Source organism: Limulus polyphemus, unplaced genomic scaffold, assembly GCF_000517525.1.
Source record: "Limulus polyphemus unplaced genomic scaffold, Limulus_polyphemus-2.1.2 Scaffold986, whole genome shotgun sequence".
Lineage (NCBI taxonomy): Eukaryota > Metazoa > Arthropoda > Merostomata > Xiphosura > Limulidae > Limulus > Limulus polyphemus.
The window spans coordinates 16,021-41,295 of record NW_013666596.1 but is presented as its reverse complement, the minus strand read 5'-3'; the positions used below and the strand labels follow the sequence as shown (position 1 = coordinate 41,295).

Below are 25,275 nucleotides of genomic sequence, written 5' to 3'. Positions count from 1 at the left end.
AAAGTTTTTCTTCATTACCCATACAAGCCGTCTCCAACCATTATCTACAATGTATGCTCGCATCATTTGGTAACTTGAACTATATGTCTGCTGTGTAATTTGTAGCTTGTATGGCAGGATTATTAGTTAAACATGGTTCAAATGGCAATAAAACAATAGAAGCAAGCATAAACAGTTATGTGCTGCAAGTAATCCAATTGGTAATGAATGGTAATGGGTAATGAAGAAAAACTTTAATATAAGTTTAACATAACAGCAAATGTACAATTTCCTTCAGTATGAAATTCAGTTTAAACTTATAAATCTATACTATCATAAACAGATACTTACATGTTTTTAGTGGGAAAAATTCTACTTTAAAACCAAAATTATGTGGCATACAATTATAATAATAACAAGTTTTCTAGGATTTGAAGATTTTGAAATTCATATTTATCATGGTAATGTTTTTCTTTGCTCTTTACGTTTAGAGCTTAAATGGGTGGGGTAAATATACCCAACAGTTTCATGAGCAAATCTATTTAAACTATATACAATACTACTTTAAAACTGGGCTGAAAAACACTTACATGATAGTAGAAAACTCATCATTAACAAGAATCATGTCAGCAGCTTCTTTTGACACATCGGTTCCAGCTTTTCCCATAGCAATTCCAATGTCTGCTTTTTTGAGAGCAACCCCATCATTTACACCATCTCCCGTCATCCCCACAATACCACCATTATTTTGAAGTGCCTGTTAGCAAGTACACAGGCATGAAAATTCATCTTAAGATTATGCACAGACAGTCAACTCTAACAAACAAAAATCAAACAGTATCAAGTTTCTAAAAAAACAACTTAGAATTCAACAGTTCTTGGTAGGAGAAAGGTAAAAAACAGTTTGTTGACAAATAACTAAGCAAGGATGAATTCAGAAGTCTAGGAGAAAACTACAATGAAAAATATACTTTCACAGGTTATCAAAAGTTTTGGTAACAGGAGGATCTGATACATTTCTTAGAAACCTAGGCCAAACACTTTGATTCAATCTGAGAGTGGTTGTTGAAGTGTTTCCATTTGTCTATATCTAGAGTTATTCACTGACATTGCCATTTTTGTTAATCTAAGATATACTTATTCCTACCACCAGTAAGATGCAGATGTGCAGGGAGGAGTAAACAGCTAAACTATAAATGATACACTGGAGTTCGTCATACAGCATATGCAGTCATATACATTTATTTTATGAGTCATCCATGCTATGCCACAGCAGTACAGCCTGGTATACAGATCACAATTTTAACCTGCAGTAATTTTGGCGTGTTACATACATATGATCATAATTTGATAGGTTGTGATTTTGGTGTCAGCAGACAGTGACACCTGCCATCTTCTGTCGATAATCCTCATGTACTGAGCAAACTTTATCAAAATAAGTACCAATTTGAAAGTTTATTGATAAAGTTAAGCATGCATCACAGACACAAAGATATGATAAGTAAAAGATAAAAAACAACAACAACAAGGTCCAACAACTAGGTACCAAGACATCAAAAACCACAAGGTCCTGAAATGTAGATATATAAAAAACAATAAGATCCCAAGTTGTAAAAAAAGATGTAAAAAAAACACAAGGCGTATTGAAATACCCAGAGATTACGTAGGTATGTTTCTATTATAATTGACCAATAGGAAAATGGCTGGTGGGTATTGTTGTCTTTATAAAACATTCTATTGCAGATGATTTTTTATGATATTGTTTTTTTATAAATTAATATAATTTTCTCTATAAAAGATGTTTACACATACTTTAGTTGTACAAGTAACAACACAAAGTGCTGAGTAAGCAGAAAGCCAGTTGCATTTTCTTCAGACTATCACAGTTATTAATTTTTCAACTGGTCAGTTGAATTTATTGACAATCAGTCAAAAAATTAAATGAAATGTAGTCATACCCTACATATTAGTCTACAATTTAGAAAATTTAAAAACCAAAATACTGGGATTTCCACTTAAGTCAAAAGTCTTATCAACAGCTTTTATTTTTTATGTTGGAGCTGTGGTTTCTAGAAGACATAACCATCTTCTTAACTGCAAAAGAGAATGATCTTCAACATTTTATGAAAAAACACTGGACCCAAAATATTACTCTGATACAGTATAGCATCAAATGAATACATATTTAGAACAAGTTTCGTCAAACCCTGGATTATAACTTTTTCCCAAAAAATCCAATCACATATAAATTCAAATGGAATTAATCCTATTCACAACATCTTTCATGACGTCTTAATTTTAAGGTAAGTCCTGTTCATTTAGTTGAGAAGAAATGATCACATGGATGCTAATAGAGTAACTTACGATTGGAAAATCACTGATGTTTGGTGCTATAAAGTGTATGATAGGCGTTTTTATTGAAAAACAAGTGGTAACTTGTAGTCATAAGAAAAAGACTTTTAGGTACAGTAAATCTACTCTTCCAAATCTGGCCTGTTATATTACTCAGTTGTATTCTAGACTTTAATTTTTGGAATAACTTCATAAAAACATCACTGAACTACCTAACTAGCAGGTTTACTAGATTGTTCAGTAACAATCTACCAAAACAGTAATCAATTTTGCTTTCTTTAGCATAACCTTCCAAGTTATATTATTCAACAAACACATGAATTCATAGCCATGACACATTTTGTACTCACAAAAATAAACAATGATAACTAGAGATGGGTGATTTAATTCATTTACCTATGATCACTGATTACATCAATTAGTATCATGTAAAATAATTAATCAAAATAACATTTTAACTGATTAATGTCATGAAAATAAAAAAATTCAAATTTATATTTTGAAAAAGGTCTCATGATTACTATACCATGTGTTTGATGCATCAGTGTTTCAGATATGATAACTTTTATAAGTTATTAATTTTTATTAATGCAAAGTCAGAGTTGGCCAAAACAATGTCACTAGCACTTAAAAGGTTAAGTAACAATGACCACATTATAAGTATTAAAACAAAGTTTGACAAACAATGTAATATTTCTAAAACTTTACATCTAGAACATTTCATTTACCTTCTTTGAATGTAAGAAAAATCTTGAAAATAACGTGTATCATAAAGAGTTAGAAATCATATATACATTCTTTAAATTTGAATCAGTTCAGGAAATATGGAATACAACACATTACTTTCAGTGGACAGAGAAATTTTGCACATACATATGGTGATAAGCCAAAATCTGGAAAGTTATGGCATACTTTTGAACTAAACAAACTTTTTAAGTTTAATATGCATACCTAAATAGCAAACAGAATTACATGAAATTCGTGTAGTTTCTTTACATTTGGTAGTTATCACAGAGTAAAATCCTGAAGTATGGATAGAGTGAACATATCTTGACATGCAGTACAATAAACATGCTGAACATCCTAAAATATAGTATGATAAACAGTATAAGCATTCTTTATCCTGAAGTTTGATACAATACAAACTAAACATCCTGAAGTATTGTATGATACAGATTAGGTAAGTTATGATACAGATTAAAAATCCTGAAGGGTGATACAATGCAAACTAAACATCCTGAAGTATGGTAAGATAGACTAAACATCCTGAAGTGTGATACAATACAGACTAAACTTTGTGAGGTATGGTGTAATACAAATTAAATATTCTGGGATATGGTGCAGTACAGACTAAACAAGCAGGGTCATATACAAAAATACTAGGATTAGAAATACAAGTCTTTACACATTAAAAACCATGTTTTTGTTTCAATTCATGTTTTCCAGGTATTCTAATATTTTCTTTTTTCAGAATGTATTTTTGTGATCTGAATAGGTGCTTGATTAATAATATTCATTAAGATAATCATAACTTTTAGTGAATTGATTAAATTTTTACGTATGTAAAAATCTGAGGTTTTTGTGTAACTGAAATTAAGTTAAACAGCCTCGGCAATATTCACAAATTTTATTGTAATCTTTTATTTTGGTTAAATAAATTATGAATAATACCACACACCAGCAAATGAAAATAGTATAAGAGTGGTTTCTGTCCAAAGTTGAGTTATATCTATAGTCTTGCAATAAACCTTTGAATTGGTATCTTTTAAAATTAAATTTTGTCTGATTGCATCATAGCATAACACATGAAATTTTCATACCGATGTTCCAATAATGTTTCATTACCGTTAATGATACATTCTGTTTTTATTGAATTTAACCTACTTATGCCTATGCCCAGACAAATTTCACACACATTTGTAATTATATACTAACAGCCTTTCAAGAGTTCTAAACTTTGCAATACTACAAATAAGGAGAGATAAGCAATTGCATAAAATCACATAATTTAAATAAAAACCTTTCACTTCCAAAGAACTTGCCTTAACAATCTTAAGCTTATGTCTCGGTCCAACTCTATAGAACACTGCTACACTGTTGATCATATGTTCTAAATGACCACCATGCATGTTATCCATCTCGTCTCCAGACAATGATACACTCCCAGTTGCATATAAACCAAGTCGAGCACCTGGGAAAAACAGAAAGAAAATAAAATTTCATCTGTAACGGTTCTTGCAGTAATGGTGGTAATATTTAAATTTCAAACTTTTCAGTGATAAACTAATACAAAGATAGTAGAGGAAAACAAACAAACTGATGAACACTTTTTAAGTCTTGCCTTTATTCTGCATCAGTAAGTACCTTTATTCTACTGTGGGCATTATTATGTTATTATATCATTATTAAGATAAAACTGTTGAGGTCTATCACCCACAAGATTATTTGCATACCAAGTACATGACTCACTGCCTATGAAAGTTTGTCAAGCATTTCAACTTAACATAAGACCACCTTGCATATTAATAATAGGACAGGTATTTTTTTTCTATTATTATGAGTACCAGTAATAAAAAATATTTCATTATCTGATAAATAACAGATATATAGAGATGGAGATATCATGAAACAAAATTTGGTAATCCACAACTGTTTTGAGCAAATCCAGAGTTGATGATGATGGGAGTTTTACCCTGAAAATGGTCGATCCAAGAGAAGTGTCTCCTAAAAAAATCATTATTTTCAGTTAATAATCGAAGCTACAGGACACTGAGAGATTAAGGTATTCATAAGAAAGACTGTAATGACATAACAGCAAAGCAAAATTAGAACAAAAAACAATTTCTTTAGACATTTTGAGCAAAAAAAATGTAGATCAAGCATTTTGACCATAAATGAATAACAAAGATATTATATGCTTCACCCCTGTATAGTTTATCATTTCAAATAGAAATCTTACTGCATTAGAAAGCTACATAACTACTGAGGAAGATATTAGCTTGTGTCAAAATATATGACAGGTTTTTACTATTGGTTTAATAAAATTATTTTATTTTAACCATTTGTGTTTTAAACTTAATTTTACCTGATATGTTAGTAAAGAGGCTGTTATTGTTAAAGTGACTGAAACTAATATTTACACCTACAAAACACAACATGTACATAAGTAAACCATTAGGCAGACAACACAGCTAATTAATGTAATGTTACAACTATTATGACACATGGTATCTAAACTGTCTTTATATGATTAGCCTGTAGACAAATTTTCAGCAGCATTGGATGAGAGAAGTATTAGACTTATATTACAACTGTTCTCCACAAAAATGAATAAGATAAAAAAGTCATAATATGAGGAAAGTGTGTGGAGTGCTCAAGTCAAACATTAAAACACCAAAAATCAAGAGGTAAATTAAGGTAAAGCAACTAAGTATGCCACATAAACAAAAGATTATTAAGTGAATGACAAATGAAAACGGAGAAGAAATGCCAACGTTTTGAATTACGACTAAATATATTTGTGCTTGCATGTAGTAAAAAACTTTGTGTAAATGATAGAAACAAAATTTAATGGAGATTCACTTATAACCAAGGCTGTTTAATAATAAAACCAAATTGAGAAGACCGACATCATGTGACTTTAAGCTTAGACTTACTGTAATGTTTATTTTATATATATTTTGATTTAGTTCAATTTGACAGTATTTTGTCTTACTATTTTATATATTTTTTACACAACTTGGCATTTAAATTTTTTTTTAAATCTATGCAAATTTTTAATTGGAACCTTATGATTATTAAAATGTATATAGAATATAATGAGACAGAGTAAACAAGTTATACACATTCATAGTTTAGTTCTTCACGTTTTGATAATGTGCTGGTTTTGAAATGTTCACTCTGTTTTAATCTGTACTGATTGAACTGATAACTGCTTTAGCTTGTTGTTGTTTTTTCACAGTCACTAATTTCTTCTGAATTGAATACACTGTGGTTAGTTTGAAAAATATAGATGAGTCTATAATAAATTATATTTAAGCTTACTCTCTGAATAATACTAACTCTTATACAAATTTAAATGAGATCTGTATCACTAATTCAACAAAAGTTTCATAATGTACAACTTTAAAAACAAGTCAAAACCTGTTCAACAGCTTAAATAGCCTCCAAAAGAATGAAACATTTCTCATCATGCATGCTAAAACCAAACATAAATTAATCATCAACTTATAATACAGATATAATATAAATACCTATGGCACATGCTGTTTCTTTTGAGTCTCCCGTTAACATTTTAATGGATACTCCACTACTGTGAAGAATGTGGATGGAGTCTCTGACACCTGGTCGAGGTGGGTCAAACATACCAACCATTCCGAAAAATGTCAATTCATTTTTTTTACTGCCAGCTCCCATAGCTAAAACTGGAAATTTTAAAGTAATTCATGAATTTTTAATACCATCATGTAACAAGAGATACAAATTTACTGTTTCATTAACCCTTTGCCCACCAACAGGTTTCTGAAATATCAAATTAAATTCTATCCTAACCAAAAGTTTAAAAAACTGCCTATTATTTGAGTCGGTAATCCAACAACTTGAGATAATGTGACCAGATATGTGTCTATGATACAAATCTAAAAATTAACAAAAGTATGGTATATTTCGATTCAGATGAAACAAGAACATAATTTATAAAATGTTATCTTTAGAATAAAATAGTTAAATAAAAACTAAAAAAATATTAAAGTACTATATTCAAACTTTTATTTTGCTTGAACTCTTTTAGCTTTACTGACCTAAAAATAACAAGAAGTTTTGGAGGGAAATATATATAGATAAACAGTTAATGCAAGAATACTGACCTCTTAAGCCTTTCCTTCCCATGTATTGTGCTGCCTGAATGTACTTCATTTCAACTTCCTTATTTAAAAAAACATTTTCACCGTTATCACTATAATATGTACAATGAGATAAAACTCTTTCAAGAGCTCCTTTCACAAAATATTTTTCTTCTTCTTCCTGTAAAAATAAAAATGACTCCTTAGTTAATAATAAATAAATCCTTTAATAATGAACAAACACTGAAATCTGAGGTCATATTTTGAATAATAAAACATAAAAAAAACACATTTTCTTCATTCTAAGGCTAAATGCTTACAGTAATCTTAAATATTTTGTGGACAACAGAATAGTAAGTTAGTCTCATTTATATTAATTTGAAATAAAAAGAAATATTTTTTTGTTTTGTCATTATTATTGTGAACTATAAAAAAATTAATGTCAGCTTAAAGTCTCTCTAATAATAAATTAAATTTTATCTAAAAATATTAGTCCAATACTTTACTTTTTAAACTAATATACAACTTTTAATATGTTCATTTATTTCAATAGTATTTGAATTTAATAAACAAAAACATGGTCAAACATTGGTACATATTTTAACACCATAAAAGTTTATTCAAATTTGCTCAATTATATCTAGACACACACTTCACTATATCATTTTCTACACTTTCAGACCTGAACAAAATGCATTTTTGGATCAAATTTCTGTGCATATTTCACATTAAGATCTAAAATTCTAAATTTACTTGATCACTCTTCTGTATACACTTCACCACCTATATATTTTGTTCTAAGCTTTACACTTCACCACTATGATCTTTTGTTCTTAGATTACCTGATCAAACTTCCATATAGACTTCTCCATTATGATCTTTTGTTCTAATTTTAATCTGATCAAACTTTCGTATACACTTCATCATCATAATCTTTTGTTTCAAATTTACCTGATCAAACTTTGCACACTTCACCAAAATGACCTTTTTTCTAAATTTACCTAATCAAATTTCTGCACATTTACAAACATGACTTTTTTTTTTAAAAACTCACCAGATCAAACTTTTGTTTACACTTTACCACCATGATCTTTTGTTCTGAACTGAATGGGAACTCTTGTACTCTGTGATAGCACTCTCTAACACCAAACATATTGAGCTGCAATTAAAACAATATTTTCAGTTACTGTTTCCATCAAAAATATAAATCAGCAAACGCATGAAATCTGAAACAATTTCACACACACACACATAGATTTTTCTATAGCATAAACGTCTCTCCACTAACATAAAAATGATTTTTACAAAATTTTGATGCACAACATTAGTAATATCTAAAGATTAAAATAAAAATAATAAAGTCAAAATGACTCATGAATGATTTTCTTTATATAAAATTGTTTGCTTTAAGAAAATTATATGGCATTTCATGTTTAACATGTCAACATTTAAAAACTAGTTACAAATGTAGAAAAACAAATTAAATTATCACACCAAAATCATTGAAAATGGATACAGCAACAAATATAATAATCATAAAATGGACTTACTGTAATTTAATTTCACTCTTTAATCAAATTTTGTTCAAATATTACTTCACCTTCCTTAATAAAAATTGTTTTAATTCTAGAAATATGAATAAAATATTTACTTTTTGAGCAGCAGCTATTATTGCACCCTCAGTTGGCTGGCCTCTTAGTTGAGCTCCGATAATTGTTGCATTGTTGCATATACATCCAACCTGAAAATGCAGATACACTAATAAAAAAAATAATTCCACTTATTTAATAGTTCACACTAAGATAACCAAGTTTTATCATAAGTAAAGTAGTACTTACAGTATGAATACATGCAACACAAACTATTTACTCATATACACCATTAACAATCAATTAATAAATCTTCAAAAGTATTTGTGAGACACCCTTAGGTGGTAAACAAATCACATACAAAGTTACAAATCATAGAACCACTTGAGAAAGTCAGCGGAACAGATACAAAAATTCACACAACCATACATTTCTCAATCTCACTGACATTGTTGATCACTTTTAGCTGTGTAACAGACAGACTTACCAAAGTTATAAGTGCACCAAAAAGAACAACAGCACAAGGACCATGTGCTAATGTAATAAAGTTAAACTAATTAACTAGGTTATTAACCATTAGTATATGCACACAACCACAACTCAAACTACATCACCCAAATAACACTGCATACTATAGTGTGCCATCACATGTACAGCACACATGCACTGTCACAATGTGTACACACACACCATAAGTAAAGAGAATACACACCAGACACGCATGCACCATTATTTGCACATACCATAATGTTATGGTGCACACCCACACTGATGATATACATATAGGATATCAACACAAATAAATGAATAATGCATGAGAAAATGTCACCCTGTATGGAAAAAGTGCATGAAGAAGTGGAAAAAATATTTTAAGAAATTGAAAGTGTAGGAATGGGTGCACCGAAAAGTGAGGAAACAAGGTAGGAATGGACATGATGTAATAAAGCTTCCTCTGTACAACCTCACAATGGGGTGTACCCAATATCTAGTCCATTCCTACTTCATTTTTTTTTGTGTCCATATGGGTACATACAGAAGTGTATCTATGATTCTTCTACTTTTGTGTACACAGAATGACTCCAAAACTTTGAAAAACAGAAACCTCTTAAGTCTTTTTTACCTTTGTATTTTAATCCACTAATATAACTAATGTATGAAAGTTAACATTTTCCTAAACTGAAAATGTATTTGATACTAAGATAGGGACAAGCTGTAACGGGAAAAAAAAAAAAAAAATTAAGGTGCCCACGTGAATATCTGATTCTTCTAGGGTAGTATAAACAGATTTTACAGTACATGTATTTCTTTCTATAATTCAATTCACAGAAACTAGTCATTGTATGACTAGATAGATATACTTCTGTAGGGTCCCTGAAAGTGTTCTGTTTTAAGAGTAATTGTCACAGACTGCATAATTCTTTTCATGATTCGTGGCATGCACGCATTAACCATCCCTTACATGACATCATTTTAGTGTCTACTGACTGACAGACAACACACTACTGTATAGTAGTGCAAGAGGTTAAAAAAGCTAAAAGGCATTTACAAATACTGATAAACTAATTAAAAATTATATTCCAATGTTCATATACAATGGTGCACTTTACAGTGGTCCTTATTTTTGAAGTTTTGATTTGCACCACTCTCACCCACTCATTTTGTTCCAATATAAATAAGTAATTCACACCAAGATTTACCCATATTGAACGACATTTAGGGTTTGCTCAAGGTAATTGAAATTACCTTGTAGCTCACATTATATCTGTACATTCTGAATATTCTAGAATGTTCCAGAATATTCTTAATAATTCTGGAAATTTCTAGATTATTCTGGTATGTTCTAGTATATTATTATAGAATATTCTAGTATTCAGCCTTGATATGATGATCTCAATATCACTTCCATGAAGAACTTTTCAAAAACTTAAAGGAACAGTTCCAGCCAACAGTCTCACTTGTAGTTCACTGAGATGGCAAGCTCCTTAATGATCTCACAAGGAAAGAACAAGTGGATCATCTGCCAGTTATCTTGTCTGAAACAGGAGTAAACCAAAGTTGATTTCTATCACTGTAGAGGTTCAAGCTTCAGCTGTGGCACATTTGCTGGAAGACTGGGAGTCATTGATCATGTAAAGGCAGTTTGCTTTGACACAATGGCAAGCAATATTGGTCACAGAAATAGAGCATATGTGCTGTTAGAACAAAGATTAAACAAGAATCTCCTGTATTTGCCATCCCAGCATCATATCTTAGAACTTCATGGCAAGTGTTTTGAAAGACTATATGGGGCTTTCCTCTGGTCCAGATATTGCAATTTGCAATCGATTCCAGCAATCTTAGGAATACGTGGACCAGTCCAGTTATGAACCTCCAGCTGACCATGATGAAGTAGCAGAAGCCTTGGAGGAAGTACAGTGTCATTGAATTTGCTACAAGACAACTTCAGGTTAGCAAATCTAGATATGATCATTGAGAGTTTTTTGAACTAGTTCTGACCTTTCTTGGTGGCATCCCACCTTGTAAAGTGCAATTTATAGCTCCTAGAGCACTGCATCATTTACAACAGATGGTCAAGACATTATATGTTCTCAAGATATGGATGTTTATGTGATAGTTTAAGTCCTGAGAGCTCAGAAAGGACTACATGGAGGTACTACAGACAGTCCAACACTTGAATGTGGTACATGACAATGCTGAAAGGTGTATGGTCTATATTGAGGAGTATAATACCATCATAACAAAGAAAGAAGGACAGAAAAAAATCCTCCTTCAAATTGTGCAGAATCACAGAAGATGCTTTGCTAATAGTAAAGAGGAAACAATAACAATGCAAAAGTGGCTAACCACCCCAAAATCATATAATTATACTATTATACATGCAAAACATTAATAATAATAATATACTTTAAATGAATTATTTATAATACATAACAGATAAACTTTTTTTATCACAAAGTTCATATAGTAACAGGCCACTGCAGTCTGGAGCTTCAACCACACTGTGCAACCTCTGAATATGGTTCAAAATGGATGAAGTTTGACATTAAGGTTTGTTTGTACATTGGAACCAAATCAGTAGATGAGAGCTTCAGAATGTTTAGTCTGAAATTTTACCAGCAAATAAGGACCACTCTAGTGCATATTTGGTGGAACAGACCACTTTTCCTCTTGTAAAACAGATTCTTCGAATGAGTTTGGGGTCTTTTTCTTCTGCCCATAAGGTAACATGTTAAGAAGACAATAGTGTGCTTCAACCAGATTCATTAGAATCAAACTATTTCTGGACACATTTGCCAGTATAAAATGATGCATTATCATGCTAAAAGAAGTATAGTCATTTCCCACAGAATTCTATCAATGCAAGCAGTGCAGAATTGCCATAATATGATAAGACATTCATGGCTCTCTCAACTATCATAAATGGATCAAATCCAAACTAGTTAAACATCCTCATAATAACTCCATAACTTTTATGGTTTGTTTTGGATATAAACACAAAGCTATACAAGTTATCTAGCTAGCCCTCTCTAATTTTGAACTATTGACAAGCAGCTAGTTGACAACACCCACTATTAACTCTTGGGTTACTCTGAATAAATAGTGGGATTTGATCATCATGTTTATAATGCACCCATAGTATGCAGAACACATTTTTTTAAAGCAATGAGACATAAACCATGGATTCCAGATTCACAGTCTGGAATGCTAATCACATGGCTACTTCCAATCATGGTCAAACAGTCATATACATATATTAATGTCAGAGTCAGGCCCACCATTCCAAAGTTGACAATAAGCATAACATGATTTTTGTAGCCTTCAATCTTATTAGTTTACAAAGTCATAAACTAAAAAATCAGACCCACTTTCCACACCCATCTGTCCCATCCACACTTTCCCAAATTATCAATGGCTCTCTCTGACATTAAATACTATATTATTTATAACCAACACAAAGCCAAACTTTTAATCTATCAAATGACATAGTACATTACATTGTTTCCTGTTCAGAGAATTGACTATTTTACTTCCAGTTCAAACTTTATTCTCATAGGAATCATATTAATGAGCTTAGCTGAATTTTTAATGGCTCTTATTGCATAGTTAGAAAGCCAGGAAAATTAGGAAAGTTATAGGACCTTGCTTTTCATGTGTTATTAATCTATGTTCTTAGGCACATTATTTAATTAACACTTTTAATATGGGCGTGGTCAAATTGACTGACAACGTGACCTTTTTGTACTTGTATAAAGTCTTTATAGATTTAATACTTATAACTCTCAATATATTGGGTACATCTTAACAACATTTGGCAGTCTTTCAGTTAATATTACAAGTCTTTCACATACAAAAACTCGCATCTCTTAGTGAAGTATTTTAATAAAATAAAATAAAGATTTATCCATGAATATATTGAGTATTTGTTTTGAATAGTCCATGTGCAAAGTAAATTTCATGTTAAAATTAACAATACTTTTCCTCATTTCAAAAATCTCAAATTTCCTTTGTGTGATCCCTAAAACCTCTTAAATGCATTTCAAACATTTCTTTCTAGAATGACTTCAAATTGTAACTTGAAAATACATTCATTTATTCTAAGTAGCTCTAAGTTTGTAACATTATACACCTATTTATAATTAAATTTTATTGTTTTATTGCCCTTTAAACTGCATCTAACTACTATCCCTGCCATTATAAGTTCTAAATCATTCGGGGAACACGCAGCTCACGTTATGCTATCGAATTACATTACCCACAAGCTGCTTGCGTGCATGCCTCATGAACTATTTTAATTATATTATTATTACTTATTTTACCTAATCTATTATTAAATAATTTAAAAAGATCTGTATTTTTAGATTTTAGTTACTTTTACAATAATAAATAAAGAATAAATATGAAAAACAAGAAATAAAGTACTTACCTAATGTTCTTTTTTCTTGCTTTTGGGTTTTGAAGAGAGTTAACCCTAAGTTTTTTATAGTACTGCACTTAATAATTTTTATTTAATTAAATAATGCACCAAAGAATATAGACTAATAACATGCAAAAAGTATACAAATTCACTTATCTCCCAAAAGCTGTTACAACTTTATCCAAGCTAGTCATTAACTTTGGAACGAATCTTGTACTGTGAGTGAAATAGATGATATTCTGTTCAGAATACAATGTTATATACATCATTGGATAGATGAAAACCTTGACTTTCTATTGGTTATAAGTAATATATATATAATGAAATCTAAGAGAGAACTATCAATGAATTGTGAAAGAGAGGATGTGACAGGTGGGTGTAGCAGGAGGGGTCTGATTTTCTATTCAAAAATTGAAGACTATAAAAATTATGGTTTGTGTGAGCAATAACGATTTTATAGAGAGTAATTTACATTTAATTTTGTTCATTTTTGAGGGGTGATGGATAAAATAGGGAGGATGACATGCTAAGACAAAATGTGTCATATGGGTCACACTAGTGGAAATTCAGAATTTCTTTAATATTCCCTTGCAGAATTAAGAACTTAAAATTATTAGCTAAGATCTTATGTTATTCTAATTAGTATAACATAAACAAAAAATAGTATAATTAAATTTTGAATGTAAGACACTAAAACCTTGTGTCATGTTCAGTAAAGGATATCTGGGGTGATAGTTTTAAACTGGTGCTTTCACGTTTTGTTTACCTTTCTTCATTTCAAACTAATTTTCAAACCTTAGAGTACTTTTATTGTTAATTTTCAGTGATCTGGTGCATTAATTGAACCATCAAAGTGCTGGATTGAATTTTACTTCTTAACTTCCAGTCCTTTATGGTAATAAAGAAATTGATTGCCTAAAGTGAACTGGGACTTGACCTGATGACTTTGATTCACTTTTACATATAAAACAATGATCTTTACTTCTTACTGTCTTTATTTTCCATTATTACTTAGAGAATGGGTTTCCATCACTACTTGGAGGGCCAAGGATGGCCCAGGTAGCTAGTGTGCTGGAATGCGAATCTGAGGCTCACTTCCCATTACTGCCTATTCTCCATCATCCTCTGAACTAGCATATATCTTTGGCATTTGTAGGCTTCAAGCTACTTATGACATAATGTGTTTTTTGTTTTATTGTCTTCTTCCAATGATCTGACAAATGCTAGGGATATAAAACAAACATTATTTTCATAGGGATCATTATATATCTACTTTTAGACAACAGCAGTTCTTTACTGATAAAAAGGCCAAGATTGTTTGTTAATTGCACTAATCAGAAGTCAAGTCCTGATGATATTATCCTGCAAACAATTATTTATAAATACCAGGAGTTATTGACTGAGGAGTTGCCTGCTCCTTCTGTTAGAGATGGCTTATCTTGTATGTATGTGATCAGCTGAGACAGATTTTCCTCATTTATTCTCATCAGATCTTCCACCTTGCTGTGTCATAAGCTGTGACTGCTAGAAGATCTTCATCAGTCTACTTTCACAAATTGTTACCTCCATTGCCAGATGGTTATCATCACCCTCCTCTGGTGGTAATGTGTCATCTTCATCAGTGTTAATCAAGTGAGTGTATTTTGCTTCATCTATATATGTTTGGATCTCTGCTTGAAAAAGCACGTTACATTGTTCCTTTACCTTGGTTATTTAATTGCTGGGTAGTTTGACTCTATTTCGTTTATGCTTAGCCTTGGGGGTTTGTTTGGTAGTACTGCTTACTTTAACATTGTTTGGCTATACAATAATTCCAAGCTATCCTGCCACTTGAACATCTTCCTAAATATCTCAGTATGTTGTCCTTAGATTGCCTGGTGGGGTCATCATGAAACCAGTATGGGTATTTTGTACTGTTCGATAAATCTAGCCATAATGCGTTCGACAGAGGTGTTAGTCCTATCTCTGAGGCTTTTGAATCTATATTGTAGCTTGTGTTGGGAGTTTTTAGAGAAACGAGGCTGTTCTTTTCAATTTCCTGGCTTCTGTTAAGTGTGTGTGGGGGTTATTATATTTTTTTTACCATCTTCAAAATGAAATTTAATTCAAAGAGATGCCTCTCCAAAACGGTACCTTTCTCATTCCATGCCAGTGAGTTTTGTAGAAAATGTGACTGTAGAAGATTATGTAAATGCAAGACAAATAGAGATAATTCTGTATGAGAAGTGATGATTAACATAGAGGTTTGTGTGGGTTTCATATTTGTTGTTTTGAACCTAGGTAATATATATATATATAGAGAGAGAGAAAGAAACGGTGCAATTGATGGCACAAACAAGTTATTTGTGGATTTTATAGTAAGCTGTGCTAGTGAAACTGTATAGAAATTCAGACATGGGTTTTCCTAAAAAGTATAATGTTTTTTAAAAAAGCATCTCAACCAAGAATTATTGATGTTGAAGATGATGATGTTCATAACTAGTGGGACATGCAGTTTTAAAACATTTGAAATACATTTGGGAACATGTTTTTATTGGTGTATTTTCTGTGTATAATCTTTTATTCCTGTTAATTTCAGTTGTTCTATCAGCTATGTTTACCTGCTACAAGACAGGCTGCACTTCCAGTAGCTGCTTATTTCCTGCTGTCTTACACACACTCACCAGCTTTAGTTAAGAAAGTAAGTGAATTTGTTTTCTTTTAAAAATATTGTTGGTTTTGCATTGGTTAAAGCTGGGTAGAAATGAAATGTAAAACTTAGTGATAATTATTGAAGTTTTATATGTTTATAAGTTTTCTTACTTAAGCTATTCATAAAATATTAAATTTAGATTATCATTTTTCAACTTAATCTAAATGGGTTGTAAATCATAAGACCGTTCTAATTTGGATCTCAACAATTGGTTTCAGTTTTCTTCAAGTGGATTGTCATTCTTAGTTATGACAATTGTAACTTGGATACATTACCTGGGTTTTTGGTTTTGATTTTCTTCAGTGTTTTGTTATTCCCTGTAGAAAGAGATGACTAAGGCAAATATGTAGATTATTGAACTAGTTCAATGTTTCACAGTCTGTAGAGTTCACCATAACTGTTGTCTTATTAATAGAGAACCATGTTCCATTGTGGCAATTGAATCATGTGTTTCTTTCTGTTGTTACACTTCCAGATTTTTTTCTACATACTAACATTTTTGTTGTAATTGTTCAAATGCTTGTGTAATGCCAAAGTTTCTGCAATACAGTGTGCAATGTCTCTCTTTCATTCTGATTTTCCATTTTGTTTTCAAATAGATTAATTTGCACAAAAATTACTCTTTAATTATCTTACAATTTCTATGTAACCATTTTTACAACATAGAGAATGTTTCAGTTTTATACTTTTGAATAGCAATCCTTGCTTTGAAATTTTTTCATTAGTAAAACATTTTGAATGTTACATGTGGAACATTCTATTATTGAGGCTGAAGAAATAAATATATTAAAAAAACACAAAATTTCACCGAAATGTTTCTTTTAGAAGAGTGAGGAAATCTGTTCACTTTTTCAAAGTTCATAGGTAGACTACTTAGATCAGTGTTTCATAGTTGTTTAGTTAGAAAACATCAGACAGTATGTAAATATTGTAATGTGGTTATTTTAGGTTTCCAGATCTATATTAGTATTGATTGTTATGTTACTCTCTCCAGATTTCAAGAAAAGTACCATGCTTAATTTCTCAACTGAAAAAAGAAAACACTTCAGCTGGTGAACAGTTTTTAGAAAGATTTTGTGCTTTGATGCACACTGTCATGTATCTTCACCCAGGTTTCCCCGACCTTTATGATCCTATCTTAGAAGTAATGAAGGTGAGAAAGGTAGACATTTGTCTTAATTTGATATAGTTAACAATGAGGTAAATATGTCTCGGTATTAAGATCACATGACCTTTTTTTATCATTTATAAAATGAAAAAAAATGGTATGAAACTAGGATATGTACCAAAGAATCCTGATCCAATGATCTTATTGTAACATATATAAAAATAACAAAGATGGTATGAAACTAGGATGTGTACCATAATATCCTGATCTCATGACCTTATTGTATCATTTGTAAAAAAAATAATAATGGTATGATACTAGGTTGTGTACCACAGTATCCTGATCTCATGACCTTATTGTATTATTTGTAAAAAAAATAATAATGGTATGATACTAGGTTGTGTACCACAGTATCCTGATCTCATGACCTTATTGTATTATTTATAGAAAAAATAAAGAATGTATGAAACTAGAATATGTCTCATCTTGATCCCATTACCATATTATATCATTCACCACAAAAAAATATGGGTTAAGAAACTAGGATATGTCTTAGTATTTTGATCCCATAATCTTATTACATTATTTATCACAGTAGTATTGAAATCCAGTGACCTTATTGTATAAATTATAAATAAAAATGGTAAGAAATTAGAATATACATCAAAGTATCAGGGTCCAATGACCTTATTGCATCATTCTTATAAAAATAAGAAACTAGGATATGTATAACAGCATTAGAATCCCATGACCCCAGTGTCCTCATTCATACAAACACAGCCTGGCATGATCAGGTGGTTAGTGCACTTGACTTGCAGTCTGAGGGTTGCACAGTAGATTCCCTGTCCCTCTAAACATGCTTGCTCTTTCAATCCCACTAGTTGTTGGTAAAAGAGTCGCCCAACAGTTGGCGGTAGATGTTGGTGACTAGCTGCCTTCCCTCTAGTCCTTACTTCTGAATTAGGGATGGTTAACACAGATAGCCCTCATGTAGCTTTACACAAAATTCACAATAAACCAAACCACAAACATACAAACACTTGTGTAAGAATCACATACTTTTATCTGCACCTCTTTACATGAACATTGTAGTAATCAAATATATATATGAACGCCTTGACTGGAGACACTTTGTCATTTCCTCTTGGTGGTACCATTTTGGCTGGCTTAACCTTGGTTTACTCTTCTGTGCCACCTGACAACCCAAACCTCTTTTCCCATGCCACTTATAAATTATATTGCTTCAATGTCTCCTTTCCATCACAGGATCTTGTCTTTCCACCTTCATGTTTGGATATGTCCAGTCCATTGCCCATTGAACCATACTTTCCCATTTGGTTATCCTTTCATTTCTTATTCCAGGCATCATTCTACCTCATCTTTCTATCTGCCTGGGGAGCATGGCTTTCAATGTTGGTCCACCCATCGCCACCTTCCTATTAATTGTTCAACCATCAAACATCTCCCTTCCTGCTTTTGCTTTTTATTGGGCAGCCTTGTCTTCACCATTTTGCCAGCTCATTATTGCAAGATGTTTCCTTCCCTGTTCTCTCCTCCTTGTTCAATTTTTCCCTTATCAACAGCCACACTTGGCTTGTTCCCATACTTGACCAGGACCTCTGTGTCAACCTGCATTCTCATACTCATGCCCATTCAATTTGATGGCCACTTGTAACTTCTACCACCTTCAGTTCAGTCATATTCCTCTTTCTTCTCACTTGTGGTCAACATTGTTCAAACCTTTATGCGAGCAACTTATCCTATACCTTTTCCTTTCTCCTCATGTTCTTATTTCTCCTGACTGGTCCTTCCTCCCACAGTCTTCAGCCTCTTCCCTCCTCCTCTCTCCCATTCTTCTGTTTCACTCTTGTTTGCTTATTTGGACCCACACAGACTTTTCTGCCCTGTTTGTACCATTCGTTGCTACTTAGCTCGTACATCTTGCTTTTGGGGTTTCTGTCTTCCACTCTACGTTCCTTGGGATTCCCTCTCCTCCAGAGACAAATCTTCTTCTGCTTTTATTGGTATGTTCTGCCAAATTCTTTGTTTGGTCTCCTCATTGAAGTTTATTGTTTGCAGATGGTCCTCATTTTGTCTAATCAGAGGTGTCACCTGTCTGATTCTCTCGTCACTCATTTCCTTCAGTCACTGGACAAGATTATTCAAGCTTGCATATGGAATACCTTGCATCTCTTCACCACCTAGCTGTCTTGTCTCCTAAGGATAACTGCCTGCCTCCATTCATAATCTACCCACCATCTTTAGACAAATGAGTACATTCCACTTTGGTTTATAGCATTTTCTTCCAGAATCTTTCCAGGTGGCTGGTGGTGCCTCCCAGGGTACGTGTATTTCCGAAAATTCCACTTCGAACCAGGATAACACAAACCACTCGTACCATCCATTCTCCCTCCATACATGCCCACTTTATTAGGTGGGGTGTTCTGCAAGCCCACTGATGTATCTTCATGGTATATTTTGATATCTGTCTACTGTTTGATCCAAACTGTGCCTCTTCCATGGACTGTCATGGAAAATTCAGCAACAGGGGCTACTCTGCCTCCTTCCCTCGCTCTCACTTGCTGGCTTTTCAAAGTAGGTTTATGCACTGTGAATTCTCCCCTTTTTTTTTCAAGTAGAGCAAGGGAGGCTCTTACTAGTTCCTAGCTGCTAGGGTGTAGACCATGGAGAACCCTCAATGACTGGGACCTAATAGCTACAGCTAGAGACTGAACACATGGTGCCAGTTGGTGGGAAGTGGGGCAATGGGGAAACTGTCAGTGTAGTTCAGGTTGTCCCTCTTATAATTATACTCATAACATGTCTGCATCCTAATCCTACCATTGTTCTGATGTCAGTTCCTGGGTGGTCTGGTGTTGGATCGGCCAACATAAGTCCTCATACATGTGGTTGGTAGGTATCCTCCTCCCACCAAAGATTGGACAACAAATTGCTGTTGCTGCCTGGTTTTGGACCAGAGTTGACTCACCACATTTCCATTCACCCTTTTTACTGTTCCCCAGATGTCGAGCTACCAGATGGCCTGATGTTGGTTGTGTATTGGGTCTGCACACATATACCCTGCTTGGTTTGTTGGAACAGAAGTTGTTTTTCCCTTCTACTTCCTGGTCATGAGGTGAAGATGGTTGGACGTTCCTCTTACCCCAGACTGGAAGACAAATACCCAATGCTGCCTGGTTTTGGACTGAAGTTGACCCACCAAATACCTGCAGTCATCTCCTGTTCAGTTGAGGGGAGCACTTCCTAATACATCATGCCCTGCTCCTGCAGCAGATGACTGTTTTCTTGAATCAATGCATATACTAACATTATAAAGTCTATGGCATGTCTTCTGTGCACTCTTCCCACAACCAATGTCAATCCAAGAGTCTGGCAGTAGAATTGAGAACAAAACACACTAATACTTCCTGTGTCCTCATCCTGCAGCCAGTTTTGGTACATTAAGTCTGATAGTAGAGTCGTGGTGAGCACTAGGTATGGTCTTAACAAGCCACAACCATGCTACAACTACTGGCTCTCTGACCTCTTGTGTGCAAGTACTCAGGTGGCCATGTTCTTATTCCGCCCATCCCCACAACACCTGGGAGCTTATTTGCCTCTTCCTCTCTTCCAATCTGGACAAAGAGTGTACTCTGGAAGAGATGAAATGCATAATCCTTTGAACATGCCCCTGTGGAGCCCCTGCCATCAGGAGTCACACTCCATGGGTTTTCTTTAGGCATGTTCGAAAGGGAGCTTATCTAGGTAACTTTCTCACTGGTCCCTCCACCATATCAACGTGAGATTCTAGCTTTCTATGTGCATAAGTGTGTACCTCCTCGGAAGTTAACATTTTTTTACCTGAATATGTATTTCTTATAGATACTCATGTCATTACACACATCTAACCCTTCTTTCTCACTTTCAGTGCAACTTAGTATTACTTGCCTTGTCATAGAATGAAGTTCATGAGTGCAAAATCATAGAGGGAGCTAATGCACAGGTTAGCTGTGTTGTCCTCGTATTGGTAGAGGGTTTTTGCTGCATAACATCATTATGCAGTAGTGCAATTCATGATAAATCTTATGAGTTTAGGTGGGTGTTGCCTGAAGGTTAGTAGCATACAAATCTCTAAGGCAGAAGCACGGGAAGGATAGTTTTATGTATGAAGAGGTATTTATTGGAAATATATTTTCAGGTAATGAAAATATCAACTTCTGTAACATACTGTAGATGTATTCATGAGTGAGAACTTACTTTAATATCAATTGTATATACTATATTCTAGATTAATTCAAGAGAATTTTCTTTAACATTAGTGTATTTAATCCTGTTTCTCCATTTTGCAGAGTAGATGTCATACATTTTTGTCACCTTGTAGAAATTAGTATCTTGTGAAGGGTTGAAACTGTAACATGTGCTGACTGTATCATAAGAAGGGTTGAAACTGTAATGTATTTTCTGTATCTTGTGAAGGGTAGAAACTGTAACATGTGCTGACTGTATCTTGTGAAGGGTAGAAACTGTAACATGTGCTGACTGTATCTTGTGAAGGGTTGAAACTGTAATGTACTTTTTGTGTCTTGTAAATGGTTGAAGCTGTGACATGTACTGACTGTATCTTATGAAGGGTAGAAACTGTGACATGTACTGACTGTATCATATGAAGGGTAGAAACTGTAATGTGTATTGACTATGGTGTGGGGGTAGAAACTGTAACATGTACTTTTTGTGTCTTGTAAATGGTTGAAGCTGTGACATGTACTGACTGTATCTTATGAAGGGTAGAAACTGTAACATGTGCTGATTGTATCTTATGAAGGGTAGAAACTGTGACATGTACTGACTGTATCATATGAAGGGTAGAAACTGTAATGTATTTTCTGTATCTTGTAAAGGGTTGAAGCTGTGACATGTACTAACTATATTTTGTGAAAGATAGAAACTGTGTAATTGCTGAGTGTATTTTGTGAAGGGTCAAAAGTTGGAACATTTACCAGCTCTACTATTAGTTATGTTAAGCTCTTAGTGATTGACTACAAAGTATTTGACATTTTATTGTCTTGTTTGCAGGACTCTGAAGCTCCTAGCTTGGAAAAGATGCATAACTTATTGACTGAAAACCAGTGGGGTATCTTAGATCAGAAATATGTTATTGGTGGAGAAGTTGGCACTGTTAATAGCTATATTAATTGTCTGAGGTCTGAAACAGGCATGACTGGTTTGATGAACTTAGGAAATACATGCTATATGAACAGTGTCCTTCAAGCTCTGTACATGACAGAAAGGTGAGTGTCTTTGTATGTAGGTTAGACGCACATTAGTGGTGGAAGAGGGTGTGATATTAGGATCTATGTTAGTTGTTTGAGGTGTCAAGCTGGCATGGCTGATGTAATCAACTTAGGAAGTAGTTGTTAATAAAGAGTGCTCTTCATGACTCATGTCAAATGTTTCAATATTATCATACAATTTATAAAAAAACAAACAAACAAGTAACAAGAGGAATATCCAAAGAGTCTAAGGTCAACTTTAGAATGCTGTTGTTATGCAAGCAAAAAAGAGGACCCAAAGTTACCAAGTTTTGGAAATACAATATGAAATACAGACTTCGTTGCATAGAGAGTCATGGAAAGATTAATTTGTTATCAAGTACGTGATATACTGTGTACAGCAAGAGCTTTTATACACTTATGGTTTGTTGGGGATTCTCTTCACTCCATGATGGTTATTAGGGATTTTTTTCACTCCCTGGTGGTTTGTTAAGGATTCTCTTGACTCCATGAAAGTTTGTTAGGTATTCTCTTGACTCCATTTAAAAGATATAAATAATAATATCATGGTATGGCTAATTATTTAGATTCGTGAGATCAGTGTAATTAGTATTTGTAACAATTATGTCATTTAGGTACAGTTTATATTTAAATTATTTCACATTAACTTTTGGTGGAAGCAAACTACCTAGATAGACCAGAATGGAAAACCCAGTGGATAATATAACTAGTTTAATATGTCACTCTAACTAAGAGTATGATGAAAACTTGTAATTAGTAGGATTTTATCTGTAAAATATGCAGTAACTCTTTAAAAATAGCTTGTATGAGACGTGTAAACCTATTGAATGTGTTCCATCTTGTTGGAAAAAACGTGCTTGAGCAAACATGAGGCCACCACTGTTGATTGTGGCTCCACACAGTTGGAAAAGAAAGATTGCTTGGGAAGTCATCTGTTAATTAAAATTTTGGAAATTTCTCCAGTGTACTTACATAATTCATACGACTAATAGTTCTTTTAACCAAATCAAATGACTATGAACGATGAAGTTTTTCAAGGTATATCACACATAGTGTGAGATTATTACAGCTTTTCTCTACCTAAATTTGAATATTTAAAACTGTGTCAACGTGATATCTTGAAACTATCTGTGTCACCGAAACTTGTAATACCAAATATATTTCATCATTTATGGTAGATTTAAACATTTCCCAATACTTTCTAAGCATTGCAGGTTTATCACAGATTTATTGGTAGAATTAAGCATTTCTTAATAGTTTGTTAGCATTACAGGTTTACCACAGATTTTAGGGTAGAATTAAGCATTTCCAAATAGTTTCTTAGCATCACAGATGTATCGTAGATTTTATAGTAGAATTAGCAGTTTCTCAACATTACAGGTTTTTCATAGATTTTATGGTAGAATTAGCAGTTTCTCAACATTACAGGTTTTTCATAGATTTTATGGTAAAATTAGCAGTTTCTCAACATTACAGGTTTTTCATAGATTTTATAGTAGAATTAGCAGTTTCTCAACATTACAGGTTTTTCATAGATTTTATGGTAGAATTAGCAGTTTCTCAACATTACAGGTTTTTCATAGATTTTATGGTAGAATTAGCAGTTTCTCAACATTACAGGTTTTTCATAGATTTTATAGTAGAATTAGCAGTTTCTCAACATTACAGGTTTTTCATAGATTTTGAGCTATGAAAAGTTATGGTATTTCTGGCATTTCAATTTTTTTCCAGTTTTACTGTTGTTACTTGCAGCTTCACTCAATGTCATACCAATGTTGAATGGCATCCTGTGCAATATATAAATTTGGCAACCTACGACCCAACCAATTAGTTATCTTAGTTAGTCAGTTGGGTATTCAGCACCCACTTGGAATTGGTACTTTGTGCAAAAGCATTTCTTGCTCTACCCATGATACAGACTTGGCTTCACTTGTATGAAGTTTTGCTTTAAACCATTTTACTGAAATGCTTAGTCGCATTTATTTAGTTTTATAATAAAAGGTTAAATATCTGCAATACTCTCTTGTTTTGCATTTGGTTTTGTAGTTGAAGAAAGAGTGAATATCTGCAATACTCTCTTGTTTTGTATTTGTTCTTGCAGATAAGAAAGAGGTGAATATCTGCAATAATCTATTGTTTTGTTTTCAGTCTTGTAGAAGAAGAAAGGGGTGAATATCTGCAATACTGTCTTGTTTTGTATTCAGTCTTGTAGTAGAAGAAAGGGGTGAATATCTGCAGTACTGTCTTGTTTTGTATTCAGTCTTGTAGTAGAAGAAAGGGGTGAATATCTGAAATACTTTCTTGTTTTGTATTCAGTCTTGTAGTAGAAGAAAGGGGTGAATATCTGCAGTACTGTCTTGTTTTGTATTCAGTCTTGTAGTAGAAGAAAGGGGTGAATATCTGCAATAATCTCTGGTTTTGTATTTAGTCTTGTAGTAGAAGAAAGGGGTGAATATCTGCAGTACTGTCTTGTTTTGTATTCAGTCTTGTAGTAGAAGAATAGGGTGA

General features: G+C 32.9%; 2 protein-coding genes across 3 annotated transcripts in view; one reads left to right on the top strand and one right to left on the bottom strand.

Moving 5' to 3' along the window:
• LOC106461559 (calcium-transporting ATPase type 2C member 1-like) overlaps nucleotides 1-10,462 on the bottom strand; it is a 31,983-nt gene extending 21,521 nt beyond the window's left edge. Inside the window, exons 1-8 of the mRNA XM_013921394.2 lie at nucleotides 10,459-10,462; nucleotides 9,249-9,295; nucleotides 8,824-8,913; nucleotides 8,227-8,331; nucleotides 7,197-7,353; nucleotides 6,585-6,755; nucleotides 4,374-4,522; nucleotides 570-736 (exon numbers count right to left, since the gene is read on the bottom strand). Coding sequence (XP_013776848.1) covers nucleotides 570-736; nucleotides 4,374-4,522; nucleotides 6,585-6,755; nucleotides 7,197-7,353; nucleotides 8,227-8,331; nucleotides 8,824-8,913; nucleotides 9,249-9,295; nucleotides 10,459-10,462 — 890 coding nt within the window. The remainder of the gene's footprint in view (nucleotides 1-569; nucleotides 737-4,373; nucleotides 4,523-6,584; nucleotides 6,756-7,196; nucleotides 7,354-8,226; nucleotides 8,332-8,823; nucleotides 8,914-9,248; nucleotides 9,296-10,458) is intronic.
• Nucleotides 10,463-15,169: 4,707 nt separating this feature from the next.
• The window catches only part of LOC106461557 (ubiquitin carboxyl-terminal hydrolase 35-like), an 18,824-nt gene continuing 8,718 nt past the window's right edge, over nucleotides 15,170-25,275 (top strand). Inside the window, exons 1-4 of one of the 2 annotated variants that reach the window (XM_022388554.1) lie at nucleotides 15,170-15,308; nucleotides 16,255-16,356; nucleotides 17,363-17,521; nucleotides 22,550-22,764. In XM_022388554.1, coding sequence (XP_022244262.1) covers nucleotides 17,453-17,521; nucleotides 22,550-22,764 — 284 coding nt within the window. In that variant the 5' untranslated portion in view covers nucleotides 15,170-15,308; nucleotides 16,255-16,356; nucleotides 17,363-17,452. Of the gene's footprint in view, nucleotides 15,309-16,254; nucleotides 16,357-17,362; nucleotides 17,531-22,549; nucleotides 22,765-25,275 lie in introns of both variants that reach the window. The other variant, XM_022388553.1, reaches the window with a different exon arrangement.